This window comes from Anastrepha obliqua, chromosome 2 (genome assembly GCF_027943255.1).
Source record: "Anastrepha obliqua isolate idAnaObli1 chromosome 2, idAnaObli1_1.0, whole genome shotgun sequence".
NCBI lineage: Eukaryota > Metazoa > Arthropoda > Insecta > Diptera > Tephritidae > Anastrepha > Anastrepha obliqua.
The window spans coordinates 55,517,606-55,541,719 of record NC_072893.1 but is presented as its reverse complement, the minus strand read 5'-3'; the positions used below and the strand labels follow the sequence as shown (position 1 = coordinate 55,541,719).

The 24,114-nt window shown below is 36.8% G+C and overlaps 4 protein-coding genes across 4 annotated transcripts; 1 reads left to right on the top strand and 3 right to left on the bottom strand.

Annotated features, from left to right (window-relative positions):
• Positions 1-1,970: 1,970 nt before the first annotated feature.
• On the bottom strand, positions 1,971-2,703 carry LOC129239343 (60S acidic ribosomal protein P1). Its single transcript, XM_054874787.1, has 2 exons — positions 2,502-2,703; positions 1,971-2,334 (listed from the first exon to the last, which is right to left on the bottom strand). Exons 1-2 carry the CDS (start codon positions 2,571-2,573, stop codon positions 2,068-2,070), a joined length of 339 nt encoding a protein of 112 aa, XP_054730762.1. The 5' UTR covers positions 2,574-2,703; the 3' UTR covers positions 1,971-2,067.
• Positions 2,704-3,810: 1,107 nt separating this feature from the next.
• On the top strand, positions 3,811-5,397 carry LOC129237480 (protein yippee). The gene is made up of 4 exons (XM_054872259.1): positions 3,811-3,955; positions 4,125-4,413; positions 4,550-4,709; positions 4,790-5,397. The coding sequence occupies exons 2-4, from the start codon at positions 4,296-4,298 to the stop codon at positions 4,872-4,874; spliced, it is 363 nt and encodes a 120-aa protein (XP_054728234.1). The 5' UTR covers positions 3,811-3,955; positions 4,125-4,295; the 3' UTR covers positions 4,875-5,397.
• A 485-nt stretch (positions 5,398-5,882) lies between these two features.
• LOC129237901 (mitochondrial import inner membrane translocase subunit Tim9) lies at positions 5,883-6,673 on the bottom strand. The gene is made up of 3 exons (XM_054872877.1): positions 6,466-6,673; positions 6,291-6,386; positions 5,883-6,232 (listed from the first exon to the last, which is right to left on the bottom strand). The coding sequence occupies exons 1-3, from the start codon at positions 6,523-6,525 to the stop codon at positions 6,101-6,103; spliced, it is 288 nt and encodes a 95-aa protein (XP_054728852.1). The 5' UTR covers positions 6,526-6,673; the 3' UTR covers positions 5,883-6,100.
• A 2,472-nt stretch (positions 6,674-9,145) lies between these two features.
• LOC129237249 (protein wings apart-like) lies at positions 9,146-20,421 on the bottom strand. The gene is made up of 7 exons (XM_054871842.1): positions 18,451-20,421; positions 13,639-16,407; positions 12,698-13,534; positions 12,470-12,630; positions 12,311-12,399; positions 10,343-10,530; positions 9,146-10,243 (listed from the first exon to the last, which is right to left on the bottom strand). Exons 1-7 carry the CDS (start codon positions 19,414-19,416, stop codon positions 9,986-9,988), a joined length of 5,268 nt encoding a protein of 1,755 aa, XP_054727817.1. The 5' UTR covers positions 19,417-20,421; the 3' UTR covers positions 9,146-9,985.
• Positions 20,422-24,114: the final 3,693 nt, after the last annotated feature.

Below are 24,114 nucleotides of genomic sequence, written 5' to 3'. Positions count from 1 at the left end.
ATGTTATGTTATGTTATGTTATGTTATGTTATGTTATGTTATGTTATGTTATGTTATGTTATGTTATGTTATGTTATGTTATTTTATGTTATGTTATGTTATGTTATGTTATGTTATGTTATGTTATGTTATGTTATGTTATGTTATGTTATGTTATGTTATGTTATGTTATGTTATGTTATGTTATGTTATGTTATGTTATGTTATGTTATGTTATGTTATGTTATGTTATGTTATGTTATGTTATGTTATGGTATGTTATGTTATGTTAAAGTATATTATGTTTTAACTCATTCTCTATATCCATACAAAATATCTATCAAACAAATAAAATTAAAATTTTCTTTTCAAAAATGCAACCATTCAGTTAGTATTTTCTTATGACGTTATCACGTTAAACTATCGTCAGTAAACCGACTTTACAGACAACCTCTTCTTTGCTTACAGGTTTCCAATATTAATTTTAAATTATGTTTTAAGCCATTTGCAGTTTCTTTCCTTTTAAGTAAAAAAGTACGTTTTTGCTATTATTCTCATCAAGAGGGATGTAAGCATGTAGACGTCATCCGACAGTCGGTTCTACGTTACCGGAAGGACCCGGGTTTACTGAATAACCGGCCAAGGACTGTCACTCCAGCAGCACCTCTGTACATGCATGAAGAATGTTTTTGCTGCTACAACAACAACGTCATCCACTTCTGGGGGAAATATATGCATCATCGTCATACATATATGCATCAGACGTTAAATGTATCCAGAGGTTAAAAAGTATTTAAGGGGGGGGTAAGGGATAAACGCTAAAAAAAACACTTTTTTCATGAATTTATTGTAGCGAAACGGTTCAGTTTATTAAAAGTTGTTGCATATTATAAAGTAACATTTCAAGAATATTTGATAAAATTTTCATGTAAAAATATTGCAAAATGAGCGAATGAGAGCACATTTACGTAGACATCTTTTCAAAAATACATTTTGCAGTAGTCAGCATATCTCAGCGTAGAATCATCTGAAATCAAAAAAATCGAATAATTTAGTTAAAGTATGAGTTAAACTTCCTCCCAACGTTTATTTTGACGATTTATTTTCATTTTCAGCCATTTGGTAGTCGTTTGAAGTAAAAAGTGATTTTTGACGAAAAAATGCCGCCATTTTGTTGGGGGAGGTTTTTTATATGTAAAATATGTGTGCAAAATTTCAAAAGGATCGGTTGAGTAGTTTTCATAAGCCAATGACTACGCACTTTAAAAAAAAAGGTTCGAGAAAACCGCTCTATAACTTAAAAAGTTTTGCTCGGATTGACTTAAAATTTTAACACGGTATTTTTGAAATGTTTTACTACAATAACGTGCAAAAAAAAAATCGATTTTTATCCCTTAACCCGCCCCCAACCCGCGCGTTGGTCATTTGTAAATTTTTTATTTAATTTGCGATCAAAAACTTTTGCCGCTAAATCGACAATTAAATATTAAAACCTTCTTGCGCACATGCATTGTAAGCACAGTAGGTAAATAAGCTAAAGGGGCATTTATTTTGGACATGTTGTTGTTGTAGCAGCATAAACAATTCCCATACATATACTGGGAATGCTGCTGAAGTGACGGTCCTTGGCCGGCTTACGTAGAACCGACTGTCGTGGAAATCACATTTTGTTGTTTATAAGGCCGACGCTTTCCAAAGTTTTGAAAATCACTCCAATTATCCAATTACTGTTGCTGAAAATTTATAAGAACTACGTTAGTCCACGTGTAGATAACAAATTTAAGAACCTTAACGCGAAAACTATTAAGCTTCTGGCAGTTAAAAGTAGAGGTTCAGCTTTCCAATACTATTTTTACTTCCAAAATTGGAGATTTTCATTTCAAAGTTTTCGCCTACATTTCTATGGAAAGTCGTAAACACTTCCTCAATGCACACCTCAAGCTTTGAACGTAATACTACACTGGTTCAACAAATAATAGTAACAAATTGGATTCTCGTTTTGCGTACTCAGTACACACGTTTTTTTTTTTTATACTTCGTCAATAGGACACTTCAAAAGTTTTAATAAAAACTATAAAACGTTTAGACTTAATCGAAGAGACCGAAGCCCATGTCATCATCGGACTCCTCTGGTTCTTCCTCCTTCTTCTTCTCTTCCTTCTTGGCCTCAGCTGGAGCAGCATCTCCACCAGCAGGGGCAGCACCGCCAGCTGGGGCAGCAGCACCGACACCGGATCCAATGTTGGTGATCAAGTCCTTAACATTGATACCTTCCAAAGCCTTGGCGAACAAACCTGGCCAGTAGGGTTCAACATCAACATTGGCAGCCTTCAGAATGGTGGTGATTTTCTCTCCCTGTTAAAATACAAACATTAATATTTGACCGGCTCTGAAATATTTGTAGATCAAGTGGTGCACAAAAACTTCGAAAAACTTTGTTATGATTGTAGATATAATCCTCGATTTGTTTTCTCATAGTTCTTGTGCATCTAGTCAATCTGTAATTCAGAGAAGCAACTTACAGTAACAGCGACATCATCATCAACCAGGATGAGAGCAGCGTAAACGCAAGCGAGTTCAGCTTTTGTAGACATGGTTAAGAGGTATTAAACAATTAAAATTGGTACAAGTTGCCAAAAATTGGAATTATTTTAATAATTGGCCTTAGCTCGTAGTCGAGAACAAGTACGCTTGACAAGATCCTAAACCGGAAAGAATGAATAAAAAGTGAAGTTTGTTGTGTTTGGTTATCTGTCAAAAATGGGCAGAGTAACCAACATCAGCATGCAGTGTTGTATGCTATATTTTTGCTATCAAGCTTTTCGATATGAGGTTAGCATATGTCACAACCAATATTTTCGGCAAGAGCCCAGCACACCATAAACTTTATCGGCAGATCATTTAGCCGTTCTCTCTACAATCAAATAAAAACGTTCAAACTAGGAGGCGCAGAAGTAGAGAAATAATTTATATTCGGGATACGTAAGAAATAATGTTTTTGGGGGGAAAAAGCACACTAAGTCGGCCTGAAGTTCAGATATATTAAAATAAATATTTACGATGCGAAATTAAGACACTACCGGTTGGAACAAGATTTAGTTCATAAGCATAACTACATATGTATGTATTAGGGTAATGTAAATTGCTAATATAATGGCAACGGCGTGAAAGTATATACAAATTTTTTATCCAGCACCATTGAAAATACATGATTGAAATGACGATTTATGTTAAGAACTAATTCACTGAAGTTTTGCGTTGACTTTTCAATTCAAAGAAGAAAATTCATTTACTTCTGTAATTTTAGAAGAATTAACAAATACAATGTTTTACGATATCTGATACAAGAAAAAATCGAAGTACGAAGAGTAATCGACAGGATAATAATTACTTCGTTCAAAAATTTCAAAGAGTAGTTAAGGCTCAAACCAATGAGTGAATTAACAAAGGCAGAGAGGGACAGGCACAAATTTAATGACAACATTAATAATATAGCCTGGCAATGGTGTGGCTAAGTTTAAAATAACTTTTATATGTACTCGCGAACATCCAGCACGGATACGCTGACTAATTCAAGTGCGGCTATGATCACCGTAAAAACTTGTATGGAGTTTCATTTTTATTCTATATTTTAATTAATAAATGGTGGGTTGTCATAAAATCTGTTTAGTGCAAGTATTTATAAAAAAAACATTGTATCTATTTTATTTCATATGTGTATTTTGTACCTGTAGTATTGGTAACAGTGGACGTCATCGTTATGTGTCTAAAAAGATGCAAATTAATTAAGTCCGGCAACGTTACATGGAATTATAGCTAACTTCACAAATATTTACTGTTCATTTATTTGCTAAATAAGAGAATGAAGAAATAGTCCCAATAAGTTAAATTTGCACTTGAAAATTGCGACACAAAAGGAAGACAAGAAAATATAATTTAAACGTAGTAGAAATAAATCAAAGTCACGCGATAACAGGTACACAACGCAGAAGTGAATAGAGATTAAAACAGAAAAGAATACATTGGAAGTATAAAAATTATATAAGAGATTCGCTAAAACTCTAACAAAGAATTTAATTTTTTTTTTGCGTTGCATGCATTCTTTTCTTCCTAATATGGAACTAATTATCTATGTTTCTCGACAGCACGACGCGCTACGCCTTATTAAACTAAACCAAACCCATTTAAGGTAAAAAATATTGTGGTTAAGTGAAGACAATATTCTCCCCTGATTGTGGTTAAAGAATTGCAACAAAAGAAAATTCAAAAGTCGGTGACACGAAACAAAAAAAAAAAACTTCTAACAGAAACTAAATATGGGCCGTGTTTTTCTCGAGCATATTGGCGGCTCGAAACTGTTCAATTGTGCGCAGTGCCAAACAAATCTTACCAATCGTAGCCAATTGATTAGTACTCGATTTACGGGTGCCACGGGTGAGTAAGGCAAATTCGTTGATAGCAAAATATCACTTAGTGTAGTCGTGGTGATTGCATCTAAATTACTTAGATTTATTATATTGTGCACTTATCACTGTATATATTGTTGTCATCTTGGCTGATACTTTCACAGGTCGTGCTTATCTATTTAAACGAGTGGTTAACCTAACCTTTAGCAATGTGCAGGAGCGAGTGATGCTCACGGGACGGCATATGGTACGGGATGTCATGTGCAAGAGTTGTGATGCCAAGCTAGGTTGGATGTATGAATACGCCACCGAGGATGCACAAAAGTAAGAAAAGATTAAAAAAAATATATAATATGGTACTTTCGTGAAATATGGTTCTATTTTAACTTGGGGTTTCTTTTCAGGTACAAGGAAGGCCGTGTTATTTTAGAATACGCACTAATAAACGAAACAGAAGGTTTCCAAGGGGAAAGTGCTACAATTCATTAGAAACACATTAATTATAGTAAATTTTCATTTATCATAACGCGGGAGCCAGCATTGCATCAGCTAATTGCTAAATTGGCTAACCTAATAGAATTATTCTCATACTTAGTACTTAGTCTTTTTTCGCTAGTATTCAACAGTTACCAAAAGTCGCATTTGCATTAAGTTAGTAATCTAATCGTCACTTGGCTACACTACGTTAAAATCTCAACAACTATATTTTATTTTAAGTGCGAAACTAATATCCAAAAGGCTTTCCATAGTCTGTTAATGGAATGTGTAACTGATAGTAAAATCGTACATTTTTTGTCTTCGTTCTAACACTATCATAATTTGTAAGATATCTTTAACTATCGATATATATACATATGCATGTACTATGCATTATCTAAGTTTCTGAATAGTAATTTATATCGTTTAACATATACGAAAATATCAAAATAAAAATGCCAAATAAGCTGCATAAAGGCATGCGCCCGCTTATCAGGGCAATGAACTCTGGCATCCATCGCCACAAGCAAAACAATTTTTTATTGAATATTTTTATATGTATTTGGTGGGTTGGGAGAACAGAGTAAATGCAATAGATTGCACGGAGATGCTGGTTGTTCAGTTTGCTAAGATCTATGAATTAATTTCACTTTCGTTCGAAGCACTGTTTCCGAATTCTTATTATCGCTTTTTATGTTTTTGGACAATTTTCAAAGGTCTTGAATTTCACCACGGAGGTAATTCGTATATCCCACATACGAATGTGAATATTTATCTAAAGGTGCAAAACATTTAGATGCAAGTGCCGATCATAGTCGTCGCTCTAGCAATGCAAAACATTTTCCACAAACTTTCTGGGAATGCCACTGCAATAACACGCATATAACAAGTCCTTCTAGTTACCTATGACACGACTGTTCGAATCATTTGGTACGGCACCTTTAATTGATTTCAATCGGATGGTTCGCAACTCGTGTAAATTTTCTCCCGAATTCTTGAATTAAATAAATCTCATTATTTTGTTTTTTTTTTCATTTTGTTATTATTTCCTATTTTTATTAGTAGTTTATGAAATTCGAAAGATGGTTACGAATCTCACATTAGGAAACAGGTAGCAATCAAGTTACATAAATGTACATATCTATGCTGAGGAAATGCTTTTTAACGTAGTTCTACTATAAATCTAACATATTTCACTGTGCTTGTCGTCGATAAGCTGCTTATTACACTGCTGCACGTTAAAGTTTTCCAGTCTTTTGGGCCATCGCTATGGCATTTTCGTTGGCAATCATTTGAAACTCTTGGAACCGTTGCGAAACGCGTTGATTCATTTTCAGATACTTTTCCATACAATTCAGTGCACAGCGTTCCTAGAAAATAGAATGTGAGCAATAGCCGTTTAGATAGACGGAAAAGTACATTAGTTACCTCATTGTCTTTAACCACTCGCGAAGTAAAATCGCGCACACAGTCTGTGAAGCACATTTCGGACAGTTTGTTGTAGGACATCAAAAAATCGGAAAACTATAAAATTCAAAATAATTGTGTTGATTACTAGTTTTTCCTACTTATACACATTTTAAATAGAATTATGCAAACTCACTGTTTTCATTTGGTCCTTATCAATGTTATCAATCGAAACATTTTGCGCCGCTTCCACCATTTCAAGAATATAAATTTTATGTTATAATTTCTAAAGTTACACTCTTTTACATGAATTTCACTGAAAGTTTATATAGTGAAAGATTTTAATTCGCGTGCAATTGTCTTTTTTTTGTGGTTATGGAATACCTAGAGGCACAGCTGATATTCATATTAGAGCAAGGTTGCCACATGTAGCGAGAACTGTATATAAATTCGTTCCAATGACTGTCGGTTCTGCATTACCAGAATGACCCGGATTTAAATTCGGCCAAGAACTGCCACTCCAATATAATTCCCCGAACATTTATGTTGCTGTTGCAACAATAAAATAAATTCAAGTTATTTTCGGCAAAACAGCTTATCCGAATTCAGCAGGTTTTGCCTTTCCCGTAATAAATCGTGATTATTGGCACAAATAATAAATTTCTTTAAATTTGTATTTACATGGATTTCTAACCTAAGGGATAGGAAGGTTGAAGCTGATCCTAAGTATGATTAAATTCTTGTAAGCTTCTAGAAAAACTTTTTTTGTTTTCTTAGGCATTCTAATTTGATAAAACCCGTAAAACCCATAGTATGAACGATTTTTTCATAAATTGCGTTGCTATATAATTATAAATAACTCCACAGCAGCGGCCAATTTATACCGAAGATTCGGTCGGACTAGATTTAGATTTTCGAGGTTTGCACTTCGACCTCATGGTGGGATACGGTACACTAGACAGGGCTAGTTTACTGGGGCGGCAGCCCCTGGTCGGGAAAACCCCGAGTCATTCCGGAAACGTAGAGGCGGCTGCCATGGGAATGTCGACCTCATGGTCTTTTGCGCCCTCTACTCACCACAGTACCTCATCCAGACCCAGTTCTCTTATTAAACTTAAGATAGGGCTGGGTTGGACTATCTATGATCATACAATTTTGACAGCATCCGCTGTTATATCCGAAAACTTCTCCATTCTACTCGGCGTGGTTTGTGCTTTGATTTTTTTTTAAGAATTGTAAAGTCCCATACACTTTGATCTTAGCCATAAGGCCGAGAAGCCGAATGGTTGTTGCGAGACTATCATTCGGAATTCGGAGAACACGTAGGTTCGAATCTCGGTGAAAGACTAAAAGGAAGAAAAAGTTTTTCTAATAGCAGTCGCACCTCGGCAGCAATGGCAAACCTCCGAGTGTATTTCTGCTTGCGAAAAAGCTCCTCATAAAAAATGTCTGCCGTTCGGAGTCGGCTTGAAACTGTAGGTCACTCCATTTGTGGAACAACATCAAGACGGACACCACAAATAGGAGGAGAAGCTTGGCCAAACACCCAAAACGGGTGTACCCGCCAATTATATATATATGTATATATATATATATATAAAGTCCCATATAAATAAAAAAATATAATTATTACATTTATAAGTATAGGCGCATAATCATTGCCAAAAATAAGTAAAACTGTAGTTTATTTTAATCATAATCGATTTACTACCTGGTTTTTTGCTTAGGCCGTGTTTAGATTTAAGCCCATCGCCAGGTGATACTAAAGCTGGGCATAAGCAAATTAAAATGGAAAGAAATTTACGAATGTCTGTGCACCTAAGTACTGAAAGCTAATAAAAAAATTTCATTTTCAAGATATTGAAAGATATTTTGATTTAATGAACGATGAAAGATTGTTGATGTCCCCTAAACAGATCTAAGTAATTAGATGGGTATGACTTTTATTCGCGATAGTTTAGTTTTTAAATAACTTTTAAATATTAGTGCCTTTAGGAGCTCGGCCAAATACCCAAGCAAAGGGTGTAAGCGCCAATTATATATATATATATACTACTCCGATTTGTGGTGTGCGACTCGATGTTTTTTCACTAATGAAAGGACTTAAAGTTTTATGCTGCCTTCGAACGGCACAGCTTTTTGAAGGCAGAAATACACTCGGAAATTTATCGTTGCCGGCCAAACAACCACCGTTATTAGAAAAAACTTTCTCTATTATTTGATATCTCGTGCCCGAACCTGGGCAATCGATCGGCTACAGCGGCCACGGTGCTATTACTTTTAGTGATGTTTTTTGCTTCAAAAATTTCGTATATTATCTCTACTGCATCAGAAGCCAATGTATTATTTTGAATAGCATCCCAAACACAGGTCTTTCTTTAATTCAGTTCACAGAGACCATTTTCTCTACTTTCAGGGACCCTTATATGACAATTGATAGCTCTTGCGGACAGTCTTTTTCACATTTAATCCAATTTCGCACACGCCTTTGTTCCTAATTTATTAAATATGTATATGATTTTCTTTAAATAAACAATCTTATTTATTTACTTTCATTTGTAATTTTAATGTCAAATTTCAAACACAAAATAAATATATGTATTTATAGTATATATATTGTATGCATGTTGTGTTCCAAAAATGTATTTGTGTTTTATGATTTACGAATCTAGTTCTCTCGAATTTTTGCACTACTAAATACTAGTTGTGTGTGAAACTTTTAGTACAATCAGCTCATTTGTGTTGTTATTATTTATCATATAATCTAAATATTAAATTTCCTTCGTTTACATTTTGTAGCCTAAATTGTTGCGCCCATCGCACACTTCATTCCTCTTACTCAATGTATTTGACGTTTTTTGTTTATTGTATTGTGATTTGGTAGTTTTTTTCCAGCATTACAACATTAAAATTTCTCTCGATTTTCGCACACACATACAACATACATATATAAGTTTTACTTGCGCAACATAATTTAAACTACAAGTACGAATGTTTTAACAAAACAAACGCTATCGTCTATTTGTATGCATAGCTCGCACACGTAAAGTGTGTTACAGCATAAAAAAAAAATATAATCAGAAATATCCAATTTCTAAGTTATTTACAGTGAAATACAATAATATTGCTTAGAATTACAATTACAATTAGAATTACAAATACAGTTACTTCGTATTTTAGATAGGTAGACACTTATATATATGCATTAATATATATTCAATTAGTGTTATTTATAACTTTTTGTTCGTGTCTTTCTTATCAGCAACACATATAGCAAACGCTTATCTTGCACATAAATGAGTATAAAGTAATACTTACTATAAGCAAATTATTATATAATCATTAGAATTTTGAAAATAACCTGAAGAGAACCGATTGACTTTTAGTTTATCTTACAACTACTTACATACAATTTTTATGATTTTAAAAATATATACCAAAAAGCATGCATAATTAAAAAATTAAGTTAATTTAGATAAAAGATTGCGCAATAAAAATCTTAAAATTATATTTATAGTAAAAAGAACAAATCTTTCTTTCTTTTTTTTTCTTTTTACAAAAAATAATTAAAAACCAAATTGCAATCAATTAGTGGGAATATAGTGTTAAAATGTTTAGCAAATTTTGCTGACGTTTGCAATTTTAAAATTAAAATTCATATACAGCAAGCTGCAACTGCAATTATTACTGTGGTTTAAATCAAATTCGTCTAGTGATTATCTTTGACTGTAGCTTTTATAGACGCGCTGCGCGCCGCTGCGTGTTGCTGTCGTTGTAGGACTCTCGCCATTATCGACGAGGTCATTACTGGTATTTGCAGTATTGGCAGCGGATGTTGAAGCGTGATGTGTTTCTAAATTTAGAGGAAGCGCGCAGTCATCGGACTCATTCATTTCGTACACCAAGTCACGTTTCTTGAAGTAATCAATCAATTTCTTTGTAGATTTTATGTGCGCTACTGCGGAAGCTTCCGACTATTTGGTGAATATGAAGAAGAAAAGTGTTAACTCAACAAAATATTAACCCAAAGATACAAACACACAAAGATGGCGCATGTGTATATGCCAACTTACACAGGTCAGATCCATAAAAGTGTAATATTTTTCCAGCACACTGACAATCTCTTTGAATCCATTGCCGCGTAAATGTCTACGCACTAGTGCTTCGTACTCCTCATTGTCGGTAATTAAATGACCAATTAGTAGGGCTGCATAACTACCCTTGATAGTATGTTCCATGTGATGACCCGAGTTTTTCAGCACTGTAAATTAATTAGATTTTATAAATACTAATCAAAATAGAGCTTAGAATATAAAAATAAAAGCTTAAACTCTGCTTTCAGATTTATTATTCAATAAAGGCCAGCAACCTAAAATAATACATTTTATTAAAATATTATTTCGTTTTCCCCCCAACAGTCGGTTCTACGCTACCGGAACGACCAGCATTTACTATAAATCCGACCAAGGACTGTTACTCCAGCAGTGCTCCCCGTAACTGTATGGGAAATGTTTTTCCTGCTACAACAACAACAAGCAAATTAACTAACATAAAGTCGACGAACAAAACTAACACTCTACAAGGCTCTCATCATGCCCGTCCTAACGTATGGCGCAGAAGCGTGGACGATGACAACATACGATGAAGCGACGCTTGGAGTGTTTGAGAGAAAGATTCTGCGCAAGATTTTTGGACCTTTGCAGGTTGGCAGCGGCAAATATCGCAGGCGATGGCACGATGAGCTTTACGACGACATTGACATAGCGCAGCGAATAAAGATCCAGCGGCTACGTTGGTTGCGTCATGTCGTCCGAATGGATACAAACGCTCCGGCTCTGAAAGTATTCGATGCGGTACCAGCTGGTGGTAGCAGAGGAAGACGAAGGCCTCCTCTGCGTTGGAAAGATCAGGTGGAGAAGGACTTGGCTTCACTTGGTGTGTCCAACTGGCGCTGGTTTCCACGACAGTCGGTTCTACGTTACCGAAACGACCCGGATTTATAACCGGTCAAGGACTGTCACTCCAGCAGCATTCCCCGTATGTAAGTATGGGGAATGTTTATGCTGTCACAACAACAACTACAACAGCACGAGAAAGAAACGACTGGCGCACTTTGTTAAACTCGGCCAAAATCGCGTAAGCGGTTATGGCGCCAATTAAGAAGAAGAAGAACATAAAGTCGACTTGCTTTGCGTTCAGACTATAATCGCTATTGGTATTGAAACATAATAATAAGCATAAAGCGCACAAGTTTTTTAGGTTCGTTTGAATAGAACAATGTGTTCTCATAGACCTTCTAGGCGTGCTTGAAGCTGCTCCTCTGCCTCAGCAGCTTGAATTTGGCGCGTTTAAAGACTTTCCTATATACGATCCTTCGCAGGCAAACATGAAATTCTATATATTTGTTGAAAATGTTCATCTGCTTTAAGACGTTTGGGGAAAAGTAAATCCATTATTTTTCCGTAAATGGCATAAAACTGTTTTATGGTCGATATTTAACTCCTGGGCGATGCTACGATTATTAACATGCCGGCCAACTTCGATTATTTCTGGTTTTATCGTCATTTTCTTTAACATCAAAAATGCTTGCACGGAATCGACGGAACCAAAATTGCACATAATTAGCTGTTGCAGTATCGGCACCATAAACACCGTTCACAATTTCAACGGCCTGGCTTGCATTTTCGCATATTTGCCATTATCAAAAAAAAAAAACTATGAGATGTATCAAATTTTCTGTTTGTTGACTTCCATTGTTAAGACCCTGTAACTCACAACTGAATGGCATAAACAAAAAACAGCAAAATAATTTTTTTTAGTGTGAAATGTCATCTTGATAACAAGCATAAACTTTATATTGTGTGACCGATACTTTATGAGATATCGATCACTACAGCCGATCACTATTACCGAGAAAATAATGAATTTCTTTTTAGTCTGAAGCCTTATGGCTCCATATGAGGTATGAGTTATGTATATATGGCAGTCAAAACGGTCTGGTCCGTTTCGTATTTCGTATTTTCAATCATAGAGACACTTACAATTATTTACAGTTTCATCCACTTCCTCCTGTTTCTTTTTATTCTTGTCGGTACTATCCAAAATGGCATCTGTATTCTTTTCGACCAATCTATACAAAAATGCGATAAAAAGGATTAAATTTGAATTTTTTTCCTCCTCGTTAAATAGTTATTAATCACCTGGCCAATTCCTCGCATCTATAGAAATACTCCATCACAGCTTGCACAGCAGTCACTTTATTATGTTGGTGGCTACTGTATTCGGGTGGCGCATACACTTTCATTATCGCCACTCGATTAGGAATCGTATACATGGTGAGGTTAATTAGCAACAACAGCACCTAAAAATTAATCAAAAAAAGGAAAATAAATAAATAACAAATTATCCACTATGTATTTTATACTTACCAGAATACTTAGCTCAAAGACACATCGTTCAGGAATGTAGTTGGGTGCCTGCAATAGCAGGCGGAAGCTGGTTTCTACTACAGCATTACGTTGGCCAAGCATTTCAGCACCCAGCGCTTTCGCCGGATTAAATGTGTGCGTTAAATTGATAAGCACTTTGAGAAGTGGAAACAAAAGCTCGCGCATCACTGCACCAGGATTATCCTTAGCAGATTGCTCCGACGAATCCGAAACATGTCGCATTATTTCACGGTCACATAGCGTGAAGAGTGAGCATAAGGTATGAACTGTGGCACCTTGGCCATAAGTCAACACATAACGCTGATTCTCCTCATTAAGCTGTGTCACATTTTCTAGCACACGCATGCATCGCTCAACGGTCTGCATATTGTCGAGCAGCGATTGCGTCCAATGAATGTGTGTAGTGCCATTGCTACACTCAATAACTGGTCGACAGTTATCTGAAATGGTTTTGATAATATGTTCTAGACCGCCAAGTGAGCGTAGCTCTTCCTTGAACCAATCACCGGCGCGCTTAGAGGTTAACGACAGCAAGGTTTCCATCGCCAATGTGCCGACTGTAAGTGTGTCAACATTGAGATGGGCAGCTTTTCCTTGAGATTTAATCTCATCACAGAGTTCGCGTACTTTTTGGCGAATGCGTTCATAATTGACGCGATCCGAAGGTGCAGCTACAATCTCCGACTCGAGCAGATTCATCATTAATTCCAGCGAATCACGATCCAAATCCATATTGAGACCCTCTTGTGAGAGTATAAACATAATTGCGGAGGTGCAAAGCCCTAGACTCTGGTCCAGATTTGCGTCAGAAAGCGCCTAGATTTGGGATGAGATTTTTATTTTTTTTTAGTAAAAAATATTTGAAAATTACATGAGAATTCAGTGAAATTCTTGTTGTTAAGGTTTTATTGCTGGCTTACCTTGAAAAACTTTGTGACCACGCCGTGTGCGCGTACATGCATTCGGAAAGTGGGTATCATACACTTTGAAGCTAGCTGAAGTGCTGACAAACAGCGTGTCGGCGTGGGATTGTGCGGCCGCAGTGAATCTAGTAGATACTCAACATCGTCATCCATTTCCTGATATTCACCAATTTCCTGTATCTGATGCGCTGTCTTTACATTACGGACGACTGTATAAAATCCTTTAGCTTTACGATCCACTTTCACACTTGTTACCGTATCGCCAGGCGCATCGATATCCATTTCGTAGGGGCTGTTAGCACATATTTGTGCGTTATTCGTTTTTGTTATTCTCGTTAACTTACTAAGCGACGGACTATTCTCTCGCGACATACCGCTGGGACTTAGATCCTCGCTGAAGTCATCGAAAATAGCATCGACAGCAGTACGAGTAGCCGCTGGCGGTACGTTTGCCTCATTATTCTGCAATGCCAAAGCGTCCGTGTTGCCCGCTGTGCTGCCGTTCGCTTCAGCGTCCCAACTATGTTTGTATAGATGACGTTTAGCAGCTGCTGATTGATCTGTTTGATCTTGCGGTACAAGTGCACGGCTCTTGAATATGCTACCTTTCTTCTTTGAGATCACTAGCTTAACAGAACCGCGTTGCTGCTCTTCCTCACCATTCACGCCTGTACCCGCATCACTGCTGACACCATACACGACATGTTCGGCCAAGAGTCCTGCCGTGGGTGACTCCACGACCGCATTGCAATTCACTTGATTGTCTAGTGTAAGCGTGCGCTTGAATTTGTCTTTGACTTTGTAGTCCCGTCGAGGCGGTGATGATGGTGTTGCACTAGCTGGACGGGTGAGCGAGTTGGAATTGGAATTAGTGTCGTGCAAATCTAATGTTGGCGTTAATGATGCGGCTTGTAGTTGTGCTGTTAGTTGTGGAGAAACACAAGCATTCAAATCACTTGTTGCAGCCGAATCTGAATAATCGATACTGGCCAGTTTAATGGGTGGACCATGTTGCTGTTCCTCCAGTTCTTCTGCTGATGGTTGTAGCACTTGGGTTACTTGTTGATTCTTACGTTTTCTGCCATAGCTACGTGGTGCCTGTGGCGTACTACCTGTAAGCGGTGAGGTGCTCGTTGCGCCACTTTTAGTTGCGGCTGCTGCTGCCTCCTCGGCGGCACCTGCTTTTGCTGACAAACTAGCGGCAATTTTATTGATATTATTATTATTACTGTTCACATTATTGTTGTTACTAATGTTACGAGGCGGACGACCACGGCGTGTTGTAGGAGCTGTAGCGATTGCTGGTGTCTCAATACTATCGTTTGTTTGGTTTATTTCAAGCTCTGTCGTAGGTACAATTGCAGATTCTGTTATAACCTTTACAGGCGATTCGTCGACTTTTGCAGGTGATTGTGTGGGATCTTCGGCCACTACGGCACCCTTCTTCGGCCGACCTCTGGTTGCACGCTTGTTAGCTAACGTGTTGATATCGTCCGCAATGACAGGCGATGTCACCGTCGCGGCGGGTTTTCTTCCTCGAGTTCTGGTTAATGTAACCGGCGGTATTTTTTGTGGTGATGTGATAATGTCTTCTCCCTCAACATAGTTTGTTTTGGTACCACGGCCGCGGCCGCGTGTTAAACGACGACTTGTCGCTGTTTCTTGTCCCTTTTCTATGGCTTCTTCTCTTTGGTGATCTGCCTGAGGTTCTTTCTCCAAAACATCCATTTTCTCTATTACACCGTTCACTTTAGGCTCACTGGCCTCATTGCTGGCGGCTGCGGAGCAATGAAGACTCTCATCACCACGCAATACAGCCAGGATATCTTCCTGTAACGGCTCTTCAACCAAATTCGTTGCACGTTGGCTTACCTCACCGTCCATCATCATAGATTCCAGACGCGATTCGATATCTGATGGCGGCGCAACCAACGAGGAATGCTGACTTGTTTCTAGGTCGCTGGTGATCACGCTAGAACCACGACTGTGTATGACACAGCTCTCCTCCTGAACTGCCTGCGCCAGAAGCTGTGGTGTACTGTTGCCTTTGGACGAAATGCTACCCAAAACTGAGGATTGCGAGTCAAAGTCGCGTTCCGAAAGAGCTGGCGGTGAAATAACAGTGCGTCCTAATAATGTTGGCTGCTGGTGTTGTTCCAAGTGCGCGCTAAATGCGAGATGCGGTGATGGTGTTTTGAATTCACTACCTGTTGCAGTAATATTTGCTTGCAGCGAATTTGAAATCTGTTCCAAAGCGGCGTGTTTTAAGTGCTTATGTTTTTTACTTTTCTGCTTCTTTTCGCGCTCACCACCGGAAGTAGCACCAGATTCTGCTGCGGCGGCTTTCTGTGCTGCTGCCGCAGCTTTCGCTGCTTCGGCTGCCTTAATGGCGTTGCGTATCACGTCTGTTTTTATGATTAACTTTAAACGTTCTTTAGGCGGTTTATCCGGCGAAATCTTTACTGTTGAGTAGTTGATCTCGGGTGGATCTTCAGCGTTATGATGCTGATGCGCAAGTGATACATTTGCGGCATGCGGTGCAGGAAATGGCGGCGGCGGTAGCACAGGATCAGGTGATGGCGGCCGGAGCGGTTTAACAATAATCTTTGGTGTATTGTATACCGTCGGCGGGTGTGCGGGAGGAACTTCTTCAGTAGACGAATGCCGAGATTTGGATTGCTCGGTATCGTGTTGTTGATGCGGGGATACGATGTTGTTGCTTGCAGGCTGTTCCTCACTATCAGTGCTCACCAAACGGGAGGTACCCTGAAATATTAAAGATTATTTAGTCTAATTTATATACCATATTTCTTTATTAATAATTTAGGATTCTTTTTATTTCCGCGCACTAGTGCCCTAGTATATTATAAGCTCATTCACATAACGATTGTGGGTACTCGTATAATGGAATCAATACAGATGTATGCATGAATGAGCAAAATGTTGAGGGTCGATTTAGACATGTCTGCCCACCCTCTCGTGCACACGATAACTGGGGTAAACATAAATTTCAATAGAATTTTATTCATTTATTACTTTTTGTCCAAGGAAGTTTGGTATTAAAAATGGTCGTGTATCTCGGTAACCTTTTGGATAAATGCATGTATTTCAATGTATTGTATACATTGTGGGTTTTTGACCGAGCTCCTTATCGAGTTTGTGGTGTGCATCTTAATGTTTCTCCACAAAATGAAGGGATCTACAGTTTTATGTCACCTCCGAAAGGAAGATGGATGGCTTGTTTCGAGAGCTTCCAAAGGGCGTCCACATATTGCTATATTCGGCATAAATATTATTGAGATCAGATAAAACCCTCCCACTTTTTATAAGACTAAATTTCCGTTCGTCTATTGGATGGTACAAGATATAAATCTACAAATTTGTTGAATTCCAAAAATTAATAATCGGTTAAATTAAAATTTACTGAACTCTACGAATCGGTCCGAATTTAGCCTTCCTTTTCTGTTTATTTATTTACATAAATAAATTATTTTAAACACTTACACTTTACAAGTAATAAAATATGAATTATTTATTGAACATTTTTTAAAGAAGCAATCTTAACCAATTAATCTTTGTTTCCTATTTTTTACCAAACCGATGTATTCGAAATGAAAGAGAATAACGCCGAGTTAAAAATGCGCGCGTTTCTCCCATCGTTTGTTGTTACACTACTTTCGTGGTTGCTTTTGTGGATGTTTTTCTTCAATTCCATTTCGAGTGGTATGTATTTTCTCTCTTTTTGGCATTTGAAGCAAATTAGAACACAATCCATTGTGAATAGTGGTGAAAAAATTAAGATTTTAACATGTTGATGCATGGCGATGGTGGTGGTGGTGGGTACGGGGTCATTAGATGCCAAATTAATTTTCAAGTGCATGCCCAGTATTAATGGTTTGTTTCAAGAAAGGATAAAGAAAATGATGAAGTATTTAAGATTATAGGACTGTGAAGTAGAACTTTCTAAGAATTTGACCATATTCGCTCTGCGAGAGGTAAATATTACAAAGAGTACGAGAAGGAATAGTTGTGAGAACTTGCACGCATAGATAATCTTGCACGTTTTCATGCATCGCTATTCAAAAACGTCAAAGGAATGGAAAATTGTTAATGATATTACGTTCCAATTAAAGCACAAACACGTACACTTCTCTTATATTATCTTGTTTCTATATAAAGTTTTCACTACAGATCTTTCAAATTTCAGCTTTTTATTTGTATATTATAAGATCATATTCTTGTGAACAGCTGTTTTACTTACGGGCAAATTCTTATGAGCAAAAATTTATTCAGTAAGAACTTGCAACCCTCCCTCAAAATTAAATGTCACTTTGGTTTCTCAATTTCCCCTTATTAGCAAGTTTTTTAGGTACAAGCAAAATGTATTTAACACAGTGTGATTTAATTTGGCAGTGCTGTCATATGAAATATTCTAAAATATAAAATTAAAAGAAATTCTCAAATTTGAATTCCTTTGTTTATATTTGCTAACATTATAGTCCGTTAAAAGAGAGCCGCACTGAGTTATCAATCACACCTTATTTGATACACCAAACGTGATCGTTAGTAACAATTGGTATAAACTATCGCGCATGCAAACTTTGCAATCCGTGCACCGAGCAACGGTTTTGCAAGACAAAAATTTATAAATATAAGTGCTCTCTTATTTTGACAGCAATAACAATAATATCAATTCCGAGTGTTATATTAACCTAAATCTTCAATATCAGATACATATGTAAGCCTTTAAAGGGCTTATCAATGTATTGAAATTGGAGAACAATTAGTAAGTTTCATTGTTATATATACCTTAGAAATTCTTAGCACGATTGGCGGGTGTTCAGGTGTTTTCGGTGCCAAAGGTGGTGCGGCGGGCGTCGTAACAGCTGCAACGCTTGTTATTGAACTACCAGCAACCGACGTTGGCGCGGGTGCAGCGGGTGGTGGTAGATCTGGTTCCGCCGGCGCAATTTCTTTTATACTTTCCCCAATATTCGGCACAGCAGTCTCGTCTTCTTTAGGTGATTTATTTTTAGGATATATAATATCCTTCAGAGGAGTTGGTATGCGTTCGTCCTCATCGTCCTCACAATAGTTGACTACCTTGCGTGCACGGGAAATTATGCGTGATGGTGGTGCCTCGGGCTTTAATTTCTTTTCCTCTTTTTTCTTTTTTTGTTTTGATTCGCCAACCGCTTTAGTGGAGATTGCAACATCTCCAGTAGCGTTGCCATCATCCTGCGCTGCTAATGTTGCCGCCGTCACCGCTGCCTGCTTTGCACTTGCCTTTTTCGGGGATTTTTTCTTACGCTCACCTGAATTGGCTTTCGGCAATTTTAATTTTATAGGTTCTCGTACTGGGGTACTAAGTGAACCTGCATTAGATGTTCCAGCCGAGTAACTATCACGTATTGGCGAAGCTGGTGTTCTAGGCAGGTTTTGTATTATTTGTGCAATCACTTCAGGTGGCGCAGAGTTGCGTGATTTAAAAAACTTCTTAGGTTTAGGAGGCTCTGGTACCGATGGTGACATGTCATCGTCGAGTAATGATGCAGGACTCTGCGCTGGACTCGCTGCTGCGGCTGCCGCAGCAGCTGCTGCTGCAACTGCTGGTGAGAGTGCAGCTAAAGCGTAAGTACGCGTCGATGTGAAACCTATTTTGCCCCATTTGCCAACAGTACCTACGGAGCGCGCTACGGTCGGACGATTTGTACTTTCCTCGCCCTTGCAGAGCACATCCAGAGGTACAACGATATTTTTACCCCAACGTGACATTATACGTGAGTTTGGCTGATCGATTCCTTTCTCAGTTTTTCAATTATTGTTAGTGAACAATATGTTGTTTCACTTGTTCTCGTTTTTATATTACTTTTCATTTGTATTGCAAATTACAATACAAAAACATTTTCACAAATTACTTTATCTTTTGACCAATTTTAGTTGCAAACTTTTTGAAAGCACTTCACACAAGGGTGAATTAGTTTAAATGGTTACGGGCAGAAGAAAATTATAATACAATACGGTCTTTTTGAGATAATGTCTGATTGGATCCATTTTTTTAATTCATATTCCTTACATCATTATGCATATCTTTTAAGTTCAATGAAATTTAAGCTGTTTTTTGTTTTTGTTTTCTTTTGTATTTACTATGCAGGCGGCGCATGATATATTCATTACAATTCACCACATTGGAATTGTTTATATTTTCACCACGGCGGTCAGTAAACACAACACAAAACGTCAAATGTGTTTTTGTTGTAATATCGTGTAGTTTCCTTTCGGCGCGACTTTCATCTGCTCCCCTAATAAAATTTTCGTCCCATCCAAATTCTACCACTTTTTTCTTCTCCAGCCACCCAATCAATGGACCCGACCAAATACAATCAAATTGTTCAATGGCACAAATAAACGCTTTTTTCCACAATTATATGCTGTATGAATTATTTTGTAACATAATTTTCCGTCATAAAGTGCCCATTATCGTAATAAATAACCAACAGTTGCACGAAAATTTACAAATTTTTTCCCCGATTTGCTTTCACATTCGTGTTCAGTGCCACCGTACCTTTATGAGCTTTTCTTTGTAAGACAGACGGCGAGGGCATACGATATTAAGATCACTTTAACATAAACCAAAACTACATTAAACGCGCGTAAAATATTTGTAAACGTTTTTATGCAATATGTTTTAATTACTTGTCAAAGATTTATTCACGAAAACTGGTTTGAAATTGACATAAAAAGAAAATTATTTTTGGCGAGGTTTACTGCTTTTATGTATCGAAGCCATTTTTATTTTTCTCGTTCCTTATTCACCACTTCGGTGGTATTGCCATTCGTATAATATTCAAGAAAATATTAAAGCGTATTAAGGGATTTGAGAGGAATTAGTGTATGTTTTTTGTAAGTACATGATTTTATAATTATTATTATTTATTTATTAAATTATAAATTAATATGTTTACAACACTAGCTACCAGCCCTGTATTATTATTTGAATTGATTATGATTAAACTAAATCTTAATCTAATTGACATGCTTGTTAGCCTGTTGAATGGGTCTTTTTGATCTACGTATATTATGTACATATGTGTCTCCTTCTAACGGGGTGCGATCTCTTCGTTATGGACGTGAAGCTGATTTTGTGTGCGAGAGAAGTTGCAAGAGGATTTGGTTGGTCAGTCATTTTTTTAAGATTTTTCCCTTGCTATTTTCAATTTTGTCATCGGCCATGCGTATTTGGAGTTTCGAGTTTTTGACATATCATGACGCTGCTGTTATTGTTCTGAGTATCTTGGATTGTAGTCTTTGTACGATACCGATGTTAGTAGAAAAGGTAGTGACCCAAAGCTGTATGGCGTACACACAAATTTGGTTTATAATGGAATTGTATAACTTTGTGGTTTAGTTTAAATATAGATTTCCAGTTAATAAATCAATATAAGTTTGAAGTTTTTATTTTTATTTGCACTCTTTGGCAAGAATGTTCCTTTTCCAGGTAGGACGTGTGTCTAAGTATGTACTCAGGTACGCGACATTGATATCTTCAGGAATTGTTATATTATTTAAAACCAACAGCTCGACATGTGTTTGTCTTGAGCGTAAATCCCACATGTTTACATTTTCGCCCATTCTCCAGGCCCCTTCTACAAGCTTTCAGTGCTTTTGTAAGATTTTGATGCTTCCGTTAGGCATTTGCGTCGGTAAATAATTCTGGTATCATTCATGATTGTTGAAGTTAACACATTTCTACTTATGGGAACATCAGAGGTAAACAAAAAGCATAACACTGGCCCAAGAACTATTATTCCCTGAAGTCCACCAACCGAACAAAATTCTTCTGTAATAAAATCGTTTAATCGTGCCTTGAATCGTCTGTCAGATGTAAAATAGATTTCACACACAGGCTGGAATACCAGTTGTCGGGCATTATAGATCTTTTTATGTTGCCACTATTGGGTAGCGTTCTTGTGCAAGCGGAATGACATTCCCATGGCAGCCAGTTCTACGTTACCGGAATGACTCGGGGTTTTCCCGAACAAGGGCTGCCGTCCCAGTAAACTAGCCCTGTCTAGTGCACCGTATCCCACTCGGATTTATATTCGGCCAAGGACTGTCACTTCAGCAGCAATCTCCGTATATGTATGGGGAATGTTCATGCTTCTACAACAACAGCAATTATTATTTGGTGGACAAGAAATGTCATGGTAATTATCTAATGTGCGGTTTGGGTGCCAAAATTGGTTAAATGTAATCGGCATGGGTACCAATCGACGCATTTTGATTCAATTATTCACATATATGCCGGAGAAGCAGCGCATTTTTTTCTCATAAAAATATCCGTCGTTCAGCGTCGGTTTAAAAGTGTAGGTTCCTCCTCCATTTGCGGAATAAGACGCACGTTATAACAAGAGGAGTAACGCAGAAAGAGTAAAGCAAACACTCAAAATTCAGTAACGCACCAAATTGGAGTATTACATAACTTGAGCACTAATTGAACTTTTTTCTTGACATTTTCATCAAGATTTTGACGTGATAACGTCTTATAATTCGATTTAGCCGGCTGCACGCACGAAAAAATGTGTCGTTACCTTGCTCATTAGTGTTACCTTGCTCATTTGCCGTTACCTTGAATGAACTGCAAGCGAAAGCGCGGAACGAACAAAGCAAACGAACGGCAACGTTCGACATCTTGCTCTCTCCTACTCTCCTGAGCGTATATATGTATGTATGTATATGCGCATATGTACATATATAAATTCACGTATTTGTATTTGCATATGCCTTCTTATTGATGTTGTTTTAATGTTATTATTATTTTTTGACGTGATAACGTCTAATAATTCTATGTAGCCGGCTGCACGCATCAAAAAATGCGTCGTTATCTTGCTCATGCGTCGTTACCTTGCTTGAACAGCATGTTATGTTATGTTATGTTATGTTATGTTATATTATGTTATGTTATGTTATGTTATGTTATGTTATGTTATGTTATGTTATGTTATGTTATGTTATGTTATGTTATGTTATGTTATGTTATGTTATGTTATGTTATGTTATGTTATGTTATGTTATGTTATGTTATGTTATGTTATGTTATGTTATGTTATGTTATGTTATGTTATGTTATGTTATGTTATGTTATGTTATGTTATGTTATGTTATGTTATGTTATGTTATGTTATGTTATGTTATGTTATGTTATGTTATGTTATGTTAATGTTAACTCATTCTCTATATCCATACAAAATATCTATCAAACAAATAAAATTAAAATTTTCTTTTGAAAAATGCAACCATTCAATTAGTATTTTCTTATGACGTTATCACGTTAAACTATCGTCAGTAAACCGACTTTACAGACAACCCCTTTTTTTGTTAAATATTGCTAATTACTTCCATAAAAATATAAACACAAAAAGAGCGATGGAAATAAACTTTGAAAAATAGTGTCTGGTATTGCCACTTTATTGGAATAAATATAAATTCAAATTTGTTTATAAGGTGCCTACAATATTGGACGACCGATTTGCATATATATTAGAGGAACTCACACCAATTTCGTTAATTTGGCGGTGTTTTAGTTGGCAGTTTGTGAAATGCATTTAGCTGTGAACGATTTTTTTTACTTATTTTTATTAGTTGGGTAATGTTCTTTCGCACCAGCAGAATAACTTCCAAATTATGCTATGCTTCCACGGCACGTAATTCGCTCTCTAAATAATTCGCTAGGTAATTCTCGAATTATCCTGTTTCCACGGCGCATTTGTAGTTCACTTTGGCAGCTCTCCGTCGTGTTCTTGTTCTCTGCTTTTTATTATTACTTGTTGTGAATATCAGTGATGGAGAAAAGAAGTGTATTAAAACTAACACTTTACTTTGGGTGCATATAAACTTTTCAAACGACTTACTTTTCTCCGGGTTAAACTTTCAGAGGTTAACGATAACTTCACAGTTTCTAGAAGAGACAGTTGCAGCTATTGGGACTAAGCTAAGTAAAGGAGTTATATACAGTTAGAAGGCGGAAAAGGCGAAGTTTCCCGAATTGTTTCTGAGAAAACGTTTAAATTTATTGATCTTAAAATTTGTACACATATTATGTTATCTTTGAACTGTATTTTAAGACTTAGTATTTATTTGAAAAGGAGCTATAGCTGATCTCCGGAGGTCCTCTCAAAAAAGACGTTTTGCGGTGACCACTATATTTCTGAACTGGATCCTCTGAAATTAAAAAAGCTAAACAGATTTCGTTAAAGTAATGTTAAATCTAGTAAATAATCGAAGGAATAAGCAAAATATTTTTTTTTTTGAAAAATTGGCGGTTCCTCAAAAAAAAAAAAAAATAGATTTTTGTCCAAAATGTTGGCCTGAAAAAAAGTTGGTGAGAAAAAATCTTCGATTAATTACTAAAAAATATATTTAAAAAACTAGAAAAAATCTTCGATTAATTACTAAAAAATATATTTAAAAAAC

Coding starts and splice junctions, on each gene's coding strand:
- LOC129239343 (XM_054874787.1), bottom strand. CDS start 2,573: ATGTCTACAAAAGCTGAACTCGCTTGCGTTTACGCTGCTCTCATCCTG. Junction 2,335..2,501: donor ATGATGATGTCGCTGTTACT/GTAAGTTGCTTC, acceptor GTATTTTAACAG/GGAGAGAAAATCACCACCAT.
- LOC129237480 (XM_054872259.1), top strand. CDS start 4,296: ATGGGCCGTGTTTTTCTCGAGCATATTGGCGGCTCGAAACTGTTCAAT. Junction 4,414..4,549: donor TCGATTTACGGGTGCCACGG/GTGAGTAAGGCA, acceptor ATACTTTCACAG/GTCGTGCTTATCTATTTAAA. Junction 4,710..4,789: donor GCCACCGAGGATGCACAAAA/GTAAGAAAAGAT, acceptor GTTTCTTTTCAG/GTACAAGGAAGGCCGTGTTA.
- LOC129237901 (XM_054872877.1), bottom strand. CDS start 6,525: ATGGTGGAAGCGGCGCAAAATGTTTCGATTGATAACATTGATAAGGAC. Junction 6,387..6,465: donor ATAAGGACCAAATGAAAACA/GTGAGTTTGCAT, acceptor TGAATTTTATAG/TTTTCCGATTTTTTGATGTC. Junction 6,233..6,290: donor GAGTGGTTAAAGACAATGAG/GTAACTAATGTA, acceptor TCTATTTTCTAG/GAACGCTGTGCACTGAATTG.
- LOC129237249 (XM_054871842.1), bottom strand. CDS start 19,416: ATGTCACGTTGGGGTAAAAATATCGTTGTACCTCTGGATGTGCTCTGC. Junction 12,631..12,697: donor TCTTTGAGCTAAGTATTCTG/GTAAGTATAAAA, acceptor ATTAATTTTTAG/GTGCTGTTGTTGCTAATTAA. Junction 12,400..12,469: donor AGATGCGAGGAATTGGCCAG/GTGATTAATAAC, acceptor ATTTTTGTATAG/ATTGGTCGAAAAGAATACAG.